This window comes from Mugil cephalus, chromosome 11 (assembly GCF_022458985.1).
Source record: "Mugil cephalus isolate CIBA_MC_2020 chromosome 11, CIBA_Mcephalus_1.1, whole genome shotgun sequence".
Lineage (NCBI taxonomy): Eukaryota > Metazoa > Chordata > Actinopteri > Mugiliformes > Mugilidae > Mugil > Mugil cephalus.
In genome coordinates this window covers 15,753,422-15,770,033 of record NC_061780.1, presented here as the reverse complement: position 1 = coordinate 15,770,033, position 16,612 = coordinate 15,753,422, and the positions used below count along the sequence as shown (strand labels likewise).

The 16,612-nt window shown below is 44.3% G+C and overlaps 1 protein-coding gene across 5 annotated transcripts in view; it reads right to left on the bottom strand.

Moving 5' to 3' along the window:
* Window positions 1–16,612, bottom strand: part of grb10b (growth factor receptor-bound protein 10b) — a 59,263-nt gene that overhangs the window by 20,616 nt on the left and 22,035 nt on the right. For all 5 annotated transcript variants that reach the window (XM_047598326.1, XM_047598325.1, XM_047598330.1 and 2 more), the window contains 2 exons: window positions 11,028–11,334; window positions 9,042–9,186 (listed from right to left, as the gene is read on the bottom strand). In XM_047598326.1, coding sequence (XP_047454282.1) covers window positions 9,042–9,186; window positions 11,028–11,334 — 452 coding nt within the window. The remainder of the gene's footprint in view (window positions 1–9,041; window positions 9,187–11,027; window positions 11,335–16,612) is intronic.

The following is a 16,612-nucleotide window of genomic DNA, read 5'->3' as shown; positions in this document are numbered from 1 at the left end:
CTATCATTGATTAATCAATGCAGCTTAATGCCAGGATGAAAGGGTTTTAGATTAATTTACTCGACAGTTTGTCTGTATTGATTGCTTGGCAGTATTTAGTCTCACTCATGACACTATTTGTGCTTTAAGACAATAGCACATCAAAAATAAAGTTGAAAAGAATTTTTGGCACGAGTCAATCTCGCTAGAGAGAGACCGATATGGATTTTGTTATGGCCGATACCGCTTTTATCACATAAGCCTTGGCCAATGGCCGATACCTGCTGCCGATTATTCTGAGCTGATTCTGCCATTTCTCCCTCCATTTGGACTACAGATGAAAATGAGGTTTTTGCTAAGTCTGGTGCAACAACTACTTATGTCTTTGACACTGATTAATGTATGTGTCCGTAAGCCTACCAAAAAAATTACATGGTAAAAATGACACAATGATAACAAATGTTACAAGTCTCAATTTAACCAACTCAAGGAATATTTAATGCTCTTATACAGTGGGGGAGGCACAATGTATGGGCTGCACGGGTCCGCAAAATCTCCAGCAGCACAGGGCTGCCTGTGGACGTGCCGGCCAATTTATCGGTCAATCTCTAAAACACGCTGTTTAAAATGAGGTGTTGGATTTGCTTCAGTCACAGTGTGCAAACTTTGGATCCATCAACTGAAATTGGTCAAATTTGTCATGATTGTGGCCTTTAGATACATTTGCACGGCACACATTTGCTCAGGCATGAATGTTTGACAGCTTAAATAATGTCTTGGCATTTCTTTTGTTAAAGTGACAATCTTGCCTGAATCTATGACTCACTGATTAAATTACAGGAAAGTCCGCGCGCTTACAGTATTAACAGCTGGGGGTCTGTTTCGACATTCCCACTCAAAATCATAAGCCATGTGATTCCATCACCGAGGTCGCCCGGAGAAGTTAGACAGAGATGATGAAGCGGACTCGCTCTCCAACTCTTCTGTGTTTCAGTCAGTGTACTGTACAGTGTCCGTATGACTTTCAAACCACTGTTATAGTTACAACTGCCAAGTAGCTCCTGACATTATGCAGGTGATGAGGTGTTTGTTTAAATGCATAATCACTAAAGCTGAAATTTACACTATACTGTACCTAAGGGGTATTATTCTCATGTGGTGTTTAATGCTAAAATTGGATCTTAGCTGCAGATGGCGTAAGCTTGTTTTACACTCTTGCTGTTACGCCGTCGACAGCATTTATACCAGCGCGCTGGTGTGTCTGTATTGTTCTGTAATTACGCCACTCGGCCTCGCACAATGGCAAGTGGAACTGAGCGTCTCAAGTCGGAGTTAAAGTTAGTAAATATGGATCAACTGCAGCACAGAACATAGAGAAGACGTCTGAGGTGATGGTCTGCATGAGTCATGTGAAGAGGAAACCAACATTTTGTGTCATATCACTAATTAAACCAACAATAAGAAAAGTTCTTCTAATTGGACATCGTTTTGGTTGCACTATTTATTTCTATTTATGATATGTCAAGCTCAGGGACCATTTTCCGAGCAATTTCTTTGATAACAATCAAATGCACAAACTAAATTGTACATAACCCTGCAGTGGTCCTTGCACAAGCTAAGATGTGTTGACTTTGTCCAGAACCAATTCTGAAGTCTTATTTATTTAAACTAAGCCATTGTTCAGACTAATCCACCCATCCTACCGTATTATTAAACAGGCCATGTGTACGCATGTGTGCCTGCTTCGCGCCTGTGTGTGTGTGTGTGTGTGTGTGTGTGTGTGTGTCTCTCTGTGGCAGTGTGGCAGTAACAGGTCTAGCTAGCAGGTCGAGGCATGTTTCCATTTAGCAGCAAGGGATAAATATGGCGCTGACACATGAGATGTTCCAGACTCAACCACAAACCTGCCTGGCTCTCCTCCAGGTCGCATTTGTTCGACAGCAGCCAAACAATTTGTATTTCACAGCACTGAATGCTGCAAATCCACTCAGTCACCTGATGCATTGTGTATATATGTTGGTGTGTGTATGTATGTGTGTGTGTGTGTGTGCTTGCGAGACAGAGAAGGAGAACAGGGATATGGATGCTGACAAAGGGTTACTGTACTGCCTGTATGCTCTCTTTACCTCTGCCACAAAGAGCATCAGTTATCATGCAAGTGTGGCTGTGTGTGTGTGTGTGTGTGTGTGTGTGTGTGTGAGGCAGATAGAGATAAAGATAGAGCGCGCATGTGTGCGCCTTGGGCTCAGAGACTAGATGCAATGTTAGGAATAATGAGGCCAACGGGCAGCCATGCATCAAATATACACACACGGATGCACACACGCACAAGCCCAATAAGAAATCCAGTTCATGTGCCACAATTTATACTCCCATCAGTTGCAAATAATCACAAAGACATAAACAACCCAAGCGACATAAACGGCACAGATCTCACACATGTACGCCACAAATCATAAAAACGTCACAAATCACACGCCACAAATTATACAAACGTGACAGTACAACAAGTGCCTGTATGTGCCTGCATTTAAAAGCAGGCTGGCTGCTAGAGGAGCGGGCCAGCCAGCAGATTTCTGGCACCGCGTCACCTTTGATCCGATCTCTGCACGGTGCGAATCGCACAGCACGTACTGAGAGCTCGCACACGAACATACAGCTGAAGGCCCTACACATGTAAATTCCCTGCTTGTGAAAAGACAAACACGCGCAGACACAAATGCACACAGAGCGCACAAAACAGAACCTCCTCAAAAGCGCACCCTCCCTTTTTAAATACACAAACACTCTCCTGCACACGGCCACAGACGTTCCCACACATTGAGGCCAACAGTTTGGGCATCGACAGCATTCCTTTCTGCTTTTACAGTGGAAAAAACTGCCCTTTGACCCGGAGCATTTCCAGCATTCAGGAAGGCAGCAGCCAGGGAATGCCATGTTTCACTGCTCAGAGAGTGAGCAGAGGGAGATGGATTGATGCCCATTATTTATACATCAGGTGTTTCTAGTTAAATGCCTCTGCTTTCCCTTCAGCAACGAGAACACATGCTGTAACTTGTATGTTAAACTGATACTAGAGAGGATTTTCCAGACACACCTTCGTAATGAAGTCCCTTTATTTTGCTATAACCAAATTTATTTACTGAAACAAATGATATTACAGTAATAAAACAGTAAACCTACTGTGATGGAAACAGAGCAAGGGTAAACCCTGGACAGGTCGCCAGTCTATTGCAAGGCTAACACAGTAAAACAGACAACCATTCACACTCACATGCACACCTACAGTGTTAGAATCACCAATTAGCCTAACGAGCATGCCTTTGGACGGTGGGAGGGGGCCGGAGTATCCAGAGAGAACCCACACAGGCACAGAGAGAACATGCAAACTCCGCTATAGGCTCTTGGCGGGCATTAATATCTAGGGTGTTTATTTTAGGCAGAGGAGAGAAAACATACTATCCAGAGGAGAGAAGTTGAGGCCGCAGCTGCATCAGGTTTGCTGGAGGATAACAATGGCTCAGACCATCCAGAAATGGAGTTGCTGGGAGTGTCTGGCAGGCACTGTGCTCGAACTGCCCCTCGATGCCAGCAGGAAAAGAATCTGAGTTTTTGCCTTATGCAACACCCACTTGGATGGACGGTTGCCAGGCTAGCTCAGTCGGTAGAGCATGAGACTCTTAATCCAGGGTCCTGGGTTGAGCCCCACATTGAGCGAATGCATTTTAGGTAGTAGCGGTAAGAGATGCTTGGGGCAGAAGAGTTATAGGTTCATGACTGAGGTTCCCTGAGCAAGCGCCTAACTGCCTAAATTGATAGCTGGGGCAGCAGTCCACTGCTTCGGCTGTACACAATAGATGAATGGGTCAAAGGGAGGATAATCAGTACAGTATAAATTACACTTATGTCCATGTTACAATGCACAAAACTTTTTCTCCTCACTCATACAGAGATATGATGAAGACTTTCTTAAAGATAACTACGTAATACTACGTGTATCCAACAAGGTACTCGATATGGACTAGACTGTTGATGAAACATGTGCACGTCTTCTTTCTACCTAGCTAGTGCTATTATTTATCTTACTTGTTCCCTTTTTTAAAGTGGCATGTGAAATTTTGACACAGCCAGCAGGTGCAACCTCTCAGCAAGAGAGGCACATTGTGCGCAGTGCACCTTGCTACATGCAAGGAAGCACATTAACAGCCATGCAAGGAGATAAACTCAGAAACTCTTAGTCCATATACCACCCACCGAATAACTTACTGCAATGAATGAATGCAATGAATGCAATTAAAATCAACAGCGTTTGATTATCCACATAAATATGGGAATTTGCCCCTTTAAGAGTCATATAAATTCATTTAAATCAGGTCTCATGATCTCCACAAGTTGGAGGCTGCTGCTGGAGCATCATGGGCTCGTCAATTAGATTATACTTCAGAACAGTACACTTCATGCTGGCAAGTTTCACAAAATGCTTTTTCTGATAAGTAGGAGTCACAGCTTTGAAATCTGGCTGACTCAACTCGGTCATGTGGAGAGAGACAGCGAGCGAGGTGAGGAAAAGTGAGATGAGATGGAAAAGTCATCGGCGCCGCCATCATTAGAGCAAATGTTAATGATCCCTTTTGGGATACTGTGGCAGAGCAGTTGCCAAGAACACAATCCAGATAAGAAAAGGAAAGAAAAGGACGCTAAGGAAACACAGCACAACAAGTAGTGTTATATAATTGTGTCAACTGTTCTCATTAGCATGTGTCAAAAATGTATTATATGTATTATTTTTACAACATTAAACGACAGAAGCATATATCATAGTGGTACTATCCTGTTTGAATGATATGATAATGTGCTTTTGCTACCTACATCTTAATTGTGTGATGCATACTTCCATTTGTAAATTTAATGTTAAAAAAAAAACATAACATTGCATAAATATATGCAAGCTGTGCCCTCGATAAAAAAAAAAAAAAAAAAGCATGATCAGGTGCAGCATTTGAATAACCCTGAACATATTTACATACCGAACTCAGCAGTCTCCAACTGAAGAAGTCGTTATTTTGATGATAGCAGAAAGCTTGGCAAGATAGTAGACAGATTACGAGTGAGTTTGCCTAGACCTGAATGATACAGAAAGCGCTATTTTGTCAGTCACTACTTATTCAGCTGGACAACAATGCTGACGCTAAGGACCAACAGCCCGTTTGCTAACATTATCAGTGCCAACCCAAACTCCCCAGTTGGCTGTGTCTGGCACCATGTGCTATTTTGAGATTCTTACTTCATCTTGCGCACGTAAGTAGCTGAATCTAGCTGAATTATTACAGCACACTCTAAACTCTGAGCTATGATCAGCAAGAAGAAGAAGAAGACTGATATGAAGAGTTGGAGTTAAGGACTAAAACGTGGAGCTGTGTCAGCGAAGCAGAGAGAGATAAACGCCGACATATAGTCCAAGACGCATAAAAATAGACTAACCATTAGGATGATAATGAAACACAGACTGGGGAAGCAGATGCAGGGCGTGGGGATCCTGCCTTGCCATGGAGCAAAGTGAGCTACAGGACATCCAGTCCGAGTACACTAAATCCAACAAAATCTGGCAACCCAGCCATCAAATCAGTGTTCCCACACTAGTAGGAGTGGGGCAGCTATGGGAACACAGTGTCCAAGTACTCGACTGCCGAGGACAGACGTCAAGAATCCAGACTGAAAGAAAAAAAAAAACTTATGGATATACTGGCTTACTGCCTTGCACTCAAGGCTTCCTATGGGTTTTTTCCACCGCACAGCATGGCTGTTTGGCTGTTCATGGGAACATATATGGAGCTTTAGGATTACATAAATACATGTTGGTAGTAACCCTTAGCAGGCACAGAAATTCAGTGCCCATCTGTGCAGACATGACACGCTGTGTCGTAATTGACAGCTTCCTCATCGTCCTATAGCTCTCACACTAACATAGGCAGTTCATTCTGATGTTGCCATGTATATTTTATTGACTGTACACTTACAGAACAAAAGCTCAAAGGTTCGGTTTGTATAATTTAGTGGATCTGTGGGCAATATCGCAAATTCTGTGATTATGGTTTCATATCTAAAGGAGCAGGGAGTCTTCTTCTTGCAATCAGTCATCTTTCTAGCCCAGAAAAGACAAACGAAACATGAGTTTAGGCTTTTGTGATGCATGCTACATGCTTGGTTAGTGAGCCTGAATGGCATTCAGCTAGTCACAATCTGCTAACTGACCACTAGGTGTCACTCAATCTGAGACACTGGTCCTTTAAATCTCTGGTTTAGTAGTACAACAGGTAATGGATAAATTTGAGAAAGTACTGTCACTTATATACCACTAACAAGAGACTGACGCTGTGTAAATGTAATTGTGTAACTCAAGAAACAACAGATAGACATAGAAGTCTATGTGAGTTAGGTAATCACATGCCCACATACAACTGCTCGGCCAGTGATTACTGACAATCCTGCACTACATCCTCATGACTCCTGCACAGAGGCCAAGCAGTGAGGTAAGGAGGAGCACAGGGACAGAAGTATTGAGTCTGTCAGAAAGAGCCTGGAGGTCGGAAAATTCAGTAAACTAAATGCAGAAACTTCTCAGGCTGGCTGCCTCATCTGGATACTTGGAGGACAGGGAGACGGGTAGATAGAGGCAGACTAACAATGAAAAGGATAAAGGCAGAGAGAAAAAAAAATGGGACAAACCAGGGCACATATGGTTCAAATTGTCCCGGGTCTTGGAGCATGGGTGCAATAATTTACCTGCTCGCCGTCCTAAAAAAACAATAATAATCATCGTTATTTATCTCAGCCACATAACAGCTGAATATGTGTTTGCAGGAAAGCAGTGCTGTTGCTTTTGCCTCCAAAGCTGGACCCAAGAGGCACATGCGTGTGAGGTGATGGCTCCATGGGAGAATTTTTTATTTTTTTTTTCAGTCAAAAGGTGCTGAATTGAATTTCCACTGAGGAGCAATGAGACATACTTTCCATTTCCATCAACAATGAATAGACACTGCCAATGCTGTAAATAGTTTACAGAACTTGCGAAGACAAACAGGCAGACACGAACGCAAACACACAGGCAACTTAAAAGAAATACACCCTAATGCATGGACGGACGCACAGCGCACCCGCGCAGAGTTTACACGAGTGTGTGTACTGTAAACACACACGAGGCGTTTCATTTTCCATTGCTGTCCTTGCATTGTTTCTTGACAAACATTTCGTGAAAACTTTGTTTTTCTTATATCTAGCAACAGTTTATAGGCATGTTTGGGAGCTCGGTACATTCTAAGCAGATGTATGGCAAAGCTTCAGCTTGTGATGTCAAACTTTTGTCCCTTTTATGCTCCTCTGGAATTCTTAGTTTGTAACATGATTGACAAATGTACAAAGAAGAAAGAACAGTGCATGTCTACAGTATCTATATAGTGTGTGGCTGGTTTACTTTGTATGGCCAAACAATTTTATATGGGATGTTATATAAATGTTTCTGTGCTCCATAAAATGTAAAGTGGCTGTGGTGTGTTGTTAATGTTATTGGTACCAGATTTAGCGAAGGGGCTAAAAAAAATAAAGTTGGTTTATAATCTAATCCCGCTTTTACCAGATATTCTACTATGTAATTACTTTAAGTTAATAGATTTCACGTCTGCCACTAAACTCCACTGCTCCTGCACCTCCTCCAATCCCCCCACTCCACTTCCTGGCCTTTACTGCACTCTTAATAGACCGTCTGGGAATTCAAAAATCAACAACATTCCCATCCCGAGCAAGTCACCCACTCTCATAAATTGGTTTCTGAATATTTACCAGACCAGCCTGGTTGACTTCCACAGAGCCAAAATTATGTCACGGCAAGTAATTCAAAGCGAAACGCGTAACCGCTTAGTGAAACGTTATTAATCTTCCACCTGTGTAACACGTGAGCTAAGATTTACAAAGAAGTGTTGAATTTATGCCACCGTTAGAGCCTACAACATCTCCACGGAGAAAGACACAGCTCCCCCACACACATAAAAAGAAAAAAAAACAACAAACAAGTCCAGTATTAATCATTTAGAGATTTATTTATGGCGCAGATGGCGATTCAAAACCAACACATCCCAGCTTTTTAATTGCCTACCAGATGCCGCAAGTTTATCAATTCATCATGCTATTAATGAGAAGACGCTTGAGAAAGCCGAGGAGGTCATATTAAACTCGGTCTTTGGTTTTGAAGTAGAAACGACTTAACTGGAAGTGCAGTCTACTAATCTTGTACCATGGAAGTCATGACCAGAACAGGCAGGATCTAAGCCAGGGGGAGCATTTATGAGAATAAGTCCGCCCTCACTTTACTGTAAACTGGTACGTTACTGTAACCAGTATTGGCTGGTTCCATATGAAGACCATTAACAGCGAAGATGGAGGGGAGTCTGCTTCCAAGAATAGACAGGCCAGTCCCTAAATCTTTGTCAGCACATAAACACACAAATGCAAACAGGCTCACAAATATGCAATCATGTGTGCAGGTATACGCACACACACACACACACACACACACACACACACACACACACACACACACACACACACACACACACACACACAACCTCTGCTCTTCCACTTTTCACCTCATTCTTTTTTTCCCCTCAAACGAAGCCAACAAAGCCTCTTGAGCACACACATGCACTGTACGGTACAGTGCCATCACATGCAAGCAATCAACATGCCTCACATGAGCAAAACATGAAGCAGATGTCAGGCAGGGAAAAAAAGAAAAGAAAGAAAGAAGAAATCAATCCTAAACATCCAACATGACCGCTAGAACAGCTGATTTACGACATTCCGCATGCTTCAAAACAGCTAACTTGAGTCACACGCGTCCCAACATGTAAATAAATCAGCATACGTCTCATACTCTCGTCCTTAATGGGGAAAAGCATCTTACGCAACGTGAAGTCATTGCGTGTTTTATTTCCAGCTTCCAACCACACCGCTTCCTGAAAGGTTTCAGGAAAGTTTCCACAGTGAATCTGAGAGGGGGTTTTACTCACGTATTTGCCTGAAGATGGTTCTCCGGGAGGTAGAGAACCGGGACTGAGGACAGGTGAGCTGGCCGGACTGCAGAGCTCGGGGAACGGGTTGGGGATGGCCGGGAGAGACGATGTCCTCAGCTGCTGCTCCTCCTCCTGCAACCTCCTGTAAAATGGAAACGAGAGTGAAGCTACAGTGGTGGCATGATGTTTGTGTTTGTTTGTTTGTTGGCTAATGATTGCGGCCTAAAGCTCGTTACATAAGTTTGTGACTTGTTACGCGACAAATCTGTTCTCGAGAAAGAAGTTGGTTTTAGCCAGGAGATTTTTACTTGATGAGAAACTAAAGTGGCGCAGTCCTCATATGGAGCTTCCTACTGCAGCATACATTACACACGCTAAGCATTGTGGGGGTTAGGGTTAGGGTTAGGGACGAGCACATTGACCATGGCAGAGGCACTTTTTACACCACGTCTACGTCCAATTTTCGACCAAATCATTGTTGGACACTTCCCCAGAGTTCTGACGTCTGTACTTGAGTTTCACCTGAGGTGTGAATGACCTGTCCAGAACGAACCTTGCACTTGTTCTTGCCCACCTCTAGAACAAGAACAGATTTCTCGCTTCTATGTAACAAGCTATAGCTGACCTGGTATATCCCCATAAAAAAGTGAAATGGGAGAAGTTTAAGTTGAAAGCTGCTGACATGTGCAGGAGAGACTGATTTAAAAAAAAAAAAGAAAAAAAGAAAAAAAGCACTGCTGTACAGTATTCAGGCTCATGTCTGTTTCCGTCTGATCAGCCCATAATCAAAAGTCTCCCGCCAAGAGGAAATCACAGAACCCCCGCAACCCTCAGAGCTATTTCTTTGCAATATTTATAAAGCATCAATTCTGAATCAAGACATCGCTTTAAAGCACTTTTTGAGTTAAGCTCGAGCAGTCTAATTTGACAGCTGATTATGAGTTTTCACGATCCGACCATTAAAAAGAAGAAAGGAAGTAACAGGCACGCCGGTTTGTGAAATTCCAGCTCAACAGCGAGCGCAGACACAAAAAGAAGAATCGGCGTGTGAGACTGTTTTCCTCGGCCTCTTTTTCTCTCTTTCTCTGTCAAACTCTGCCTCTCTGTAGAACCCGGCGAGTTCAAAAGGGAACGGGCCTTTTGATGTCGTCCCATCTGAGCTTGAGAACAGGGTTATCCAGAGGTCAGTCCTGAATAATAAGAACTTCGGGGCCTGCGTCTGCGTGACTGTGTGTTTGAAAGCGAGAGAGAGGGAGCGCATAAGAGAGAATCCTCCATTACCTGTTCACCCCTCCTCTCTTCCTGTCATACAGTCCAAAGGCGAATAATGGGAGCTGACACCAGCTCCTCTTTGAACGCTTACTGTATGCATGCAGCTGTGTTTCTGTTGGACGAGTGTGTGTGCGCGCGCGTGCGTGGGTGCGCGTGCGCCGGCTTTGAATGCAGCCCCGAGGAGGACGTGGCTCTGCGCGCTTTAAATTGAGTGAGACATATGGACTCGCTTCTTAAATAAATGAGAATCTTTACTTTTCTCCCCCTGCAAGTGCAGCGTGAAGCAAAAGAGGAGTGACAAGGAGGAACGGGTCATTGAAGGGCCACAGATTGGGAGCAGGGAGGAAATATTATGCCCAATTATCGAGAGGGTGTGGAGGGATGTCAGCGTGCAGGGAAAGGTTTCTTTTCAAATGCAGAGGGGAAAAAAGGGGTTCGAGCTCTGTGTGAGTGTGCAGCTATGCCAGTAAAAAATGTTTTGTATGAGGCTGCAAAGAGTTGAAGACTAATGTTCAGAGCTAGACTTTTGTTCCTCCATGTGCTACTTCCCTCGTTGATCTTTTATCTCCTGCCTTCTCGCTTTAACTATGAGTAAATGCATTACTATTAGTAAAACATTATTCTCCTTATTGATTAATCTGCCAGTGATTATTATATTTTTGTCTGTAAAACGTCAAAAAATGGCGTCCGTCGTCCAGATGAAACACCTACCTGACGGCGAGGATGTGCATTGGCTGTGACCGTCGGAGGCTAGACTGGGGTGAGTCTGCCGAGGAGGAGGAGGAGGAAGGCGGCTCGGGGGAGACGTGGCTTAACACGTGTGAGTGCTGGCCCGGATGCCGCGGATGGCCGTGTTGTGTGTGATGATGGTGGTGGTGGTGGTGGTGGTGTGAGGAAGAGGTCTGTCCGTTGTGCAGTAGCGGGGTCGACTCTGTCTGCTGACCACTGCAGGAAGAGTAAAGGCTCTCCAGCGAAGAGTTCATATCATTCACCAGAGCCTCCAAGTCAACGTCATCCTCTGAAACGCACAGGCAGAACACATTAGTGGGTGGAAAACGCTCCGAAACCCCCCTCTTCCGAGAGGGGCGCTCCATGCTCCTGTAACATAGATGAAAGAAAAGGCTTCATAACTGTTGAGGATGCAAGTGAAAAGACAAACCTTTAAACTGCAGGAAAAGTCCAGGCGCACAGAAAGAAGTGAAGTCCCTGAATTCTCAGGGAAATTCCCTCTGCTTCCCTATCTTTCCATTGTGGCCAGGATTTGAACCTTTAACCTTACTATTTCTAAGTAATACAAAAACAAGCGAGCACACTCACTTCCATGCATACAGATTGCTAACCAGTTTGGCCAGAATGCTCAATCAGCAAGACTATCTTGACTACGTACATTGTGCTGCCCTGTGAGCCAAATCTCCAGGGATATCAGGTACAAGCACAAACCTGCCCGTAACACTTTTCAACTCTTACCAGTGGGGTTCAAAGCAAAGGCATCGCACAGTAAGCGTCTGCTCAGTATTCACACTCTGTTTCAAACATTCGGCTTTTAAATGTCTTTAAAAGCAAAATGTGGTATTTTTTTTCCAGAAGAGGAATCCATCCTCAAAGCCCCAGAGAAGACCTCTGGGCACATTTAAATTCATAAAGTGAATGTTTCAGCTGACTCCAGGAGCGTGTTGTATCAAAGTCTGAAGAGAGCTCGGGTGAGGGGGAAGCTCTGATTTAATTGGTTAGTGCCGTGAAAGTTTTACTATCTGGGTAAACTGGGTGTCTAATTTTGCTCTTTTTTTAAATTACGGGCTGCATAGGCGACTCATCTTGTGATTAATATTTCTTCATTATGAAAAAGAAATCTCAACTCATTGCATTAACCATAAAATCTCTGGATTCAGATCTGGCAAGTGGGGTGTTGTGCACAGGTCAACCACTAGGGGGAGACAAGCTCTAACTATAGGAGACGTGGGGCCTCAGAGTGAGGGAAGCCCAAGCAAGTATTAGGACATGACATGACATGAAATGACATGACATGATATGAAGTTATTGTCTCTGTAGAATCTGATAAGACTTTTTTTCTGTTTTAACTGTTAACTCTTTGTCGAGGGTCACACATTGTATTAATTAACTAATGATTCCAGCCTCACACAGTCATCATTATACAGAACTACTTTGTCATTTTCATTACTACACCAAAGATGCACTATTTAAGTTAATTAACAGATTTCGTAATAAGACGCAAATGAGTAACACAAACAGCATTATGTGGAAATGTTTGCCTAGGCCTTCAAGCATCTACACAAACAATACTGCGCTACTGGATGACATATACAATGTTGTTATGTTATTGCGAAGGCCCTCTGTCAGGATTACAGGGCTTGCGATGTACAGGATACACAGGACACATACAGGACAGCTCATGCAGTGTCCCCACAGCTCAGTGTGCAGGACAGCTGACAGCTGGATTGTGCGGGCAACTCCCAAAGGTTTCCGCCGCTCTAAAGCAGCTAGAAGATCCGACACTGGCAAACAGAAATTTGATTGATGTAACGTTTAAGAAGCAGTGGCTCCAAGCGAGCCCTCCAGCCTGGCAAAGAATCGGTTTCCTGTAGAAGCAGCCCAGTGTTTGTTTTGTCCCGTTTCAGGCTACAGGCACCGACTAAAACTAAAAAAGCGCTGTCTTCGAGGAGCTTTTTTCTGAAAACGTGTCGGGTAGCTGTATCACAGGTGCCTCTGAATCGCAGGTGGTTAATCTGTAGGTATTAATAGTGGCAGGTAAGCTGGAGCAGCTACTTATAGATAGCCTGGAGAGCTAAAGAGCTATATGCCACAAGACAGAAGGTGCACACAAGGCTAAGGACGGAGCAAGACACCTGTAACGCAGAGCAAAGCAATTTCACCTGCAGGAGCGGGAGTTCAGCTTTCTTTATTAATATATATTTTTAGGAAGGCAACATCGAACAAATGAGGTGTGAATGCTGAAAGGGAAAACCAGAAACTAGATCTTAAGTAAGGAAAATTCCAAAATGACATATTCCCCTGAACACATCAACTGCTCATGATCCATCATTCTCACTAGGTGAGACACGTACCCTCGAGCTACTGGAGAGAAAATAAGTTTGCTCATAAATCTGACCTAGTTTGGCCTCTGGAGGGGGTTGGCAAAGCTATGCGAGTGCAAAGAAACACAACACACAAACTCCCGCACAAGTGCAGGATTTGAGGATTTGTGCGTCATTATCAGTCATACAATCGCAATCACCCCTGCATGTCACAATCGGCCAAACAAAGGTATGCGTCATGCGCCCCGGTGTAAGGCAAGGCAGATTGATGACACGGGCGGCATGCAGGCAGGCACGCACACACAGGATTTAAACCTGCGGAGGAGCGAGCCGTGGAGCGAGTCGTCACTGTTCTTTGTCTGACACGGAGCTCACAAAGCAGAAGTTACGCATGATGCGTGGCTTTGCACAACGAAGACATTAACGCCGTTACCGATAACCACCGAAACGCAGCAGTCACGGCACGTCTGGCCCCACGACATTAAAGTCTTAAAACATCAGAGCGGCTGAGGCGTCGGGGCGAAGTCACAGATGCACGCAGATGTTGACGGCGAGACTTAGCAGGTGTGGCGGAGCTCGGTGTCACCGAGCGCCGCAGAACAGCGGCTCGTGCAGAGCTGGTTGACACAACAAAAGAGAGACGCGGGAGAGATCATCTAAAGGAGAGCGGGAGTTCTTTTTTAAAGCTTCAACGGCATAAATGAGGGATTTCTGTTGAGTAATGAAAAAAATAATAATAATAAAAACCACGCTGCGGTCCAGTGTTTACCAAAATCAGCAGGCTTACCAGGATAAAATAATTGCAAAAACGGGTTATTAACACCTCTAGAGCTTTCTCTGGATGAAGTTAAACACACTGCTGGCCTAATACTGTGATAAATGGATATAAGTAGAAAAAAACAAACACCTCATTAGCAAATCCTTCTTCTACATAAGTCCTCTACTAAACACGTGTGATTATCCCGAATCATGTCCATCATCATAAAAGGTGGTGTATGAGTGTGTGGGTGGATGAAGGTTTATTTATTTGTTCAATTCATAGTTTAGTCCATATTAGGACCATTGGTTTCATATATTCGATGAATCTCACTTCCCGGTTGCTTTAACCCAATGTTAACATTTAAGAACGTAAAACCATTGTTCTTTGTAGAACTCATCCTATATTCCATAAAAAAAAACGAAAAAAACTTGCCAAACCAAGGGCAGCGCTGGCATCATTGTCCTTTTTCCTTATTGTTTAATTCCCCCCATGAGCATTTACTCCTCTAGTATGTTAATCCCTCTCCTTTCTGTTCAAAGAACCAATGCTAAAAACAACAAGCTTCCCCTATTGTCTGACCCACACTAAATACAGTGGTAACAAACCGTAAACTAGTCCAGCCCGGTAAGAATCTGCATAAAAGCCGTTTTGAATAGGCATTGCCAAAACGAGTCCATTGTATTGATGGCAGATCCATATGGCGCTCCTCAGCCCAGGAATGGAGTCCACGCATTTTTCATTCTTTCCTGCTGGTTAAAAACAAAGAGGAGGGGCAGCCCTTTTACAGAAAAGAAGAACGTATGGGGTATACATTTACAGTACATCAATTGAAGGCTAACACAGGAGGATCAACTGCCCCCGAACAGAAGCCCGGCCGAGGGGCTTTCCTTCAAAAGGATCAGTGCGCGAGCATAGACGGGGCAAGACTAAACTGTGAAGCATGGCTCTGCCCTGGGGAGTACAATACTTGTGGTGACAGCGCACACACCCACTGAGGGCCAAGCCTCACGATGGGGCGGGAGAGTGTGGGAGGGTCAGTGGGATGCAGGAGGAGAGAGGGAGGGAGAAAGGAACGGACGGACTGGAGCAAAAGGAAAAAGGGGGGGGAGCTGTGTATCTTACTATACACAGTTTTGTGGGGAGCAGCTTACTTGAACATCTTCACTGACAAACCATCTATTTGCCCTGCGAGCTGTGTGGTTCTAAATACCGTGGCGGTCAGACGATTCAACCACAACTTTGACGACACATATGGGAAGAAGGCCAGGTTCCAGTTCAGGCAGCTTAAATTGAATCAACTGTTAGACTCACACGGCATCGTCGTCTTTCCACTGCAGCACATACAGCATGCAGCGCGCCCTTTCTACCGCGCACAGAGAGCCAGGGTGTCAGGTTTTGTGGGATCTATGAGCAGAAATTCGTTAGAAAGCATAATTCGAGCTTCCTCGAGCAGGTCCTCAAGCATGGGCCCAGGTCTCGACATAAGTCCGGGATAGACAAAACCGAACAAGAGGTCCCGAGGAGGTCTCTTCATGTTCCTATTTTGAGACATTTCATTGCAGCATTCGAATGCTACATCCATCTCCTCTCTACCCCACCCCATCCACCTGTAGGCTCTGAAACCATCTTCCTCTTAGAATTAAACTGCTTGTTTCTTTGCGACAAGTTCAGAGACATTACATCAAACAATAAAACTGTAAATATTCCACATTTACACAATAACGACTATAATGGCTTGGGCGAAGCACTTGCAGACTTGCCGTCTGTGAATAAAAATGTGTATGTGTGTGTCCCTGCACATATATGTCCGTGTGTGTGTGTGTGCACGCCCATGGCATGTCACACCACCTAGTCATAACTGGAGGAGGTGGGAGCATCACTGTCACTGCCGGAGATTTTGACTGGTTAACCCCTCCAGAGCCACGCCATCAGATTACTGCACCGCATTGGTACCATTGATGGGATTTGTTGCCTAGCAGCCATATACCCATCCGAGACACATATGGGAACTCCTCATGACCGTCCCTCCCTCTCCAGGAACAATGGTCCCCTCCACGTTGCCAGCAAGGGTCTGAGGCACGTCGCCGGGGTTGTTCAAAAATACAGAGTTTATTGGAAAACAAGCACAATATCGTCAGCAGGGAGCATCATTCCACCACTAACATCTGAGTGAGTGAGGCTCTGAATTCAGAATATGGCAAAAGGTTTGGGGCAATAAGCCGTTTTTTTTTTTTATCTGCAACATTCAAAACTTTGATCGGAGGTTTCTAACTTCATGACCAGCGTAAATGGTGAATTCAAAGAGCCTTGGACACATTCAGAAACCTTGTTGTTCTACCACAGGAGCCATTGCACACCTAGCTGTGTTAGCCTCCTCTGTCCCCTACACCTGTTCCCTCTTCACCTCTGTCAAATCACAGTTGCTCGTTGACATCTTGAGAAATAAATGTCACAAGATTTACAACTCGTGTACACTACAAAAT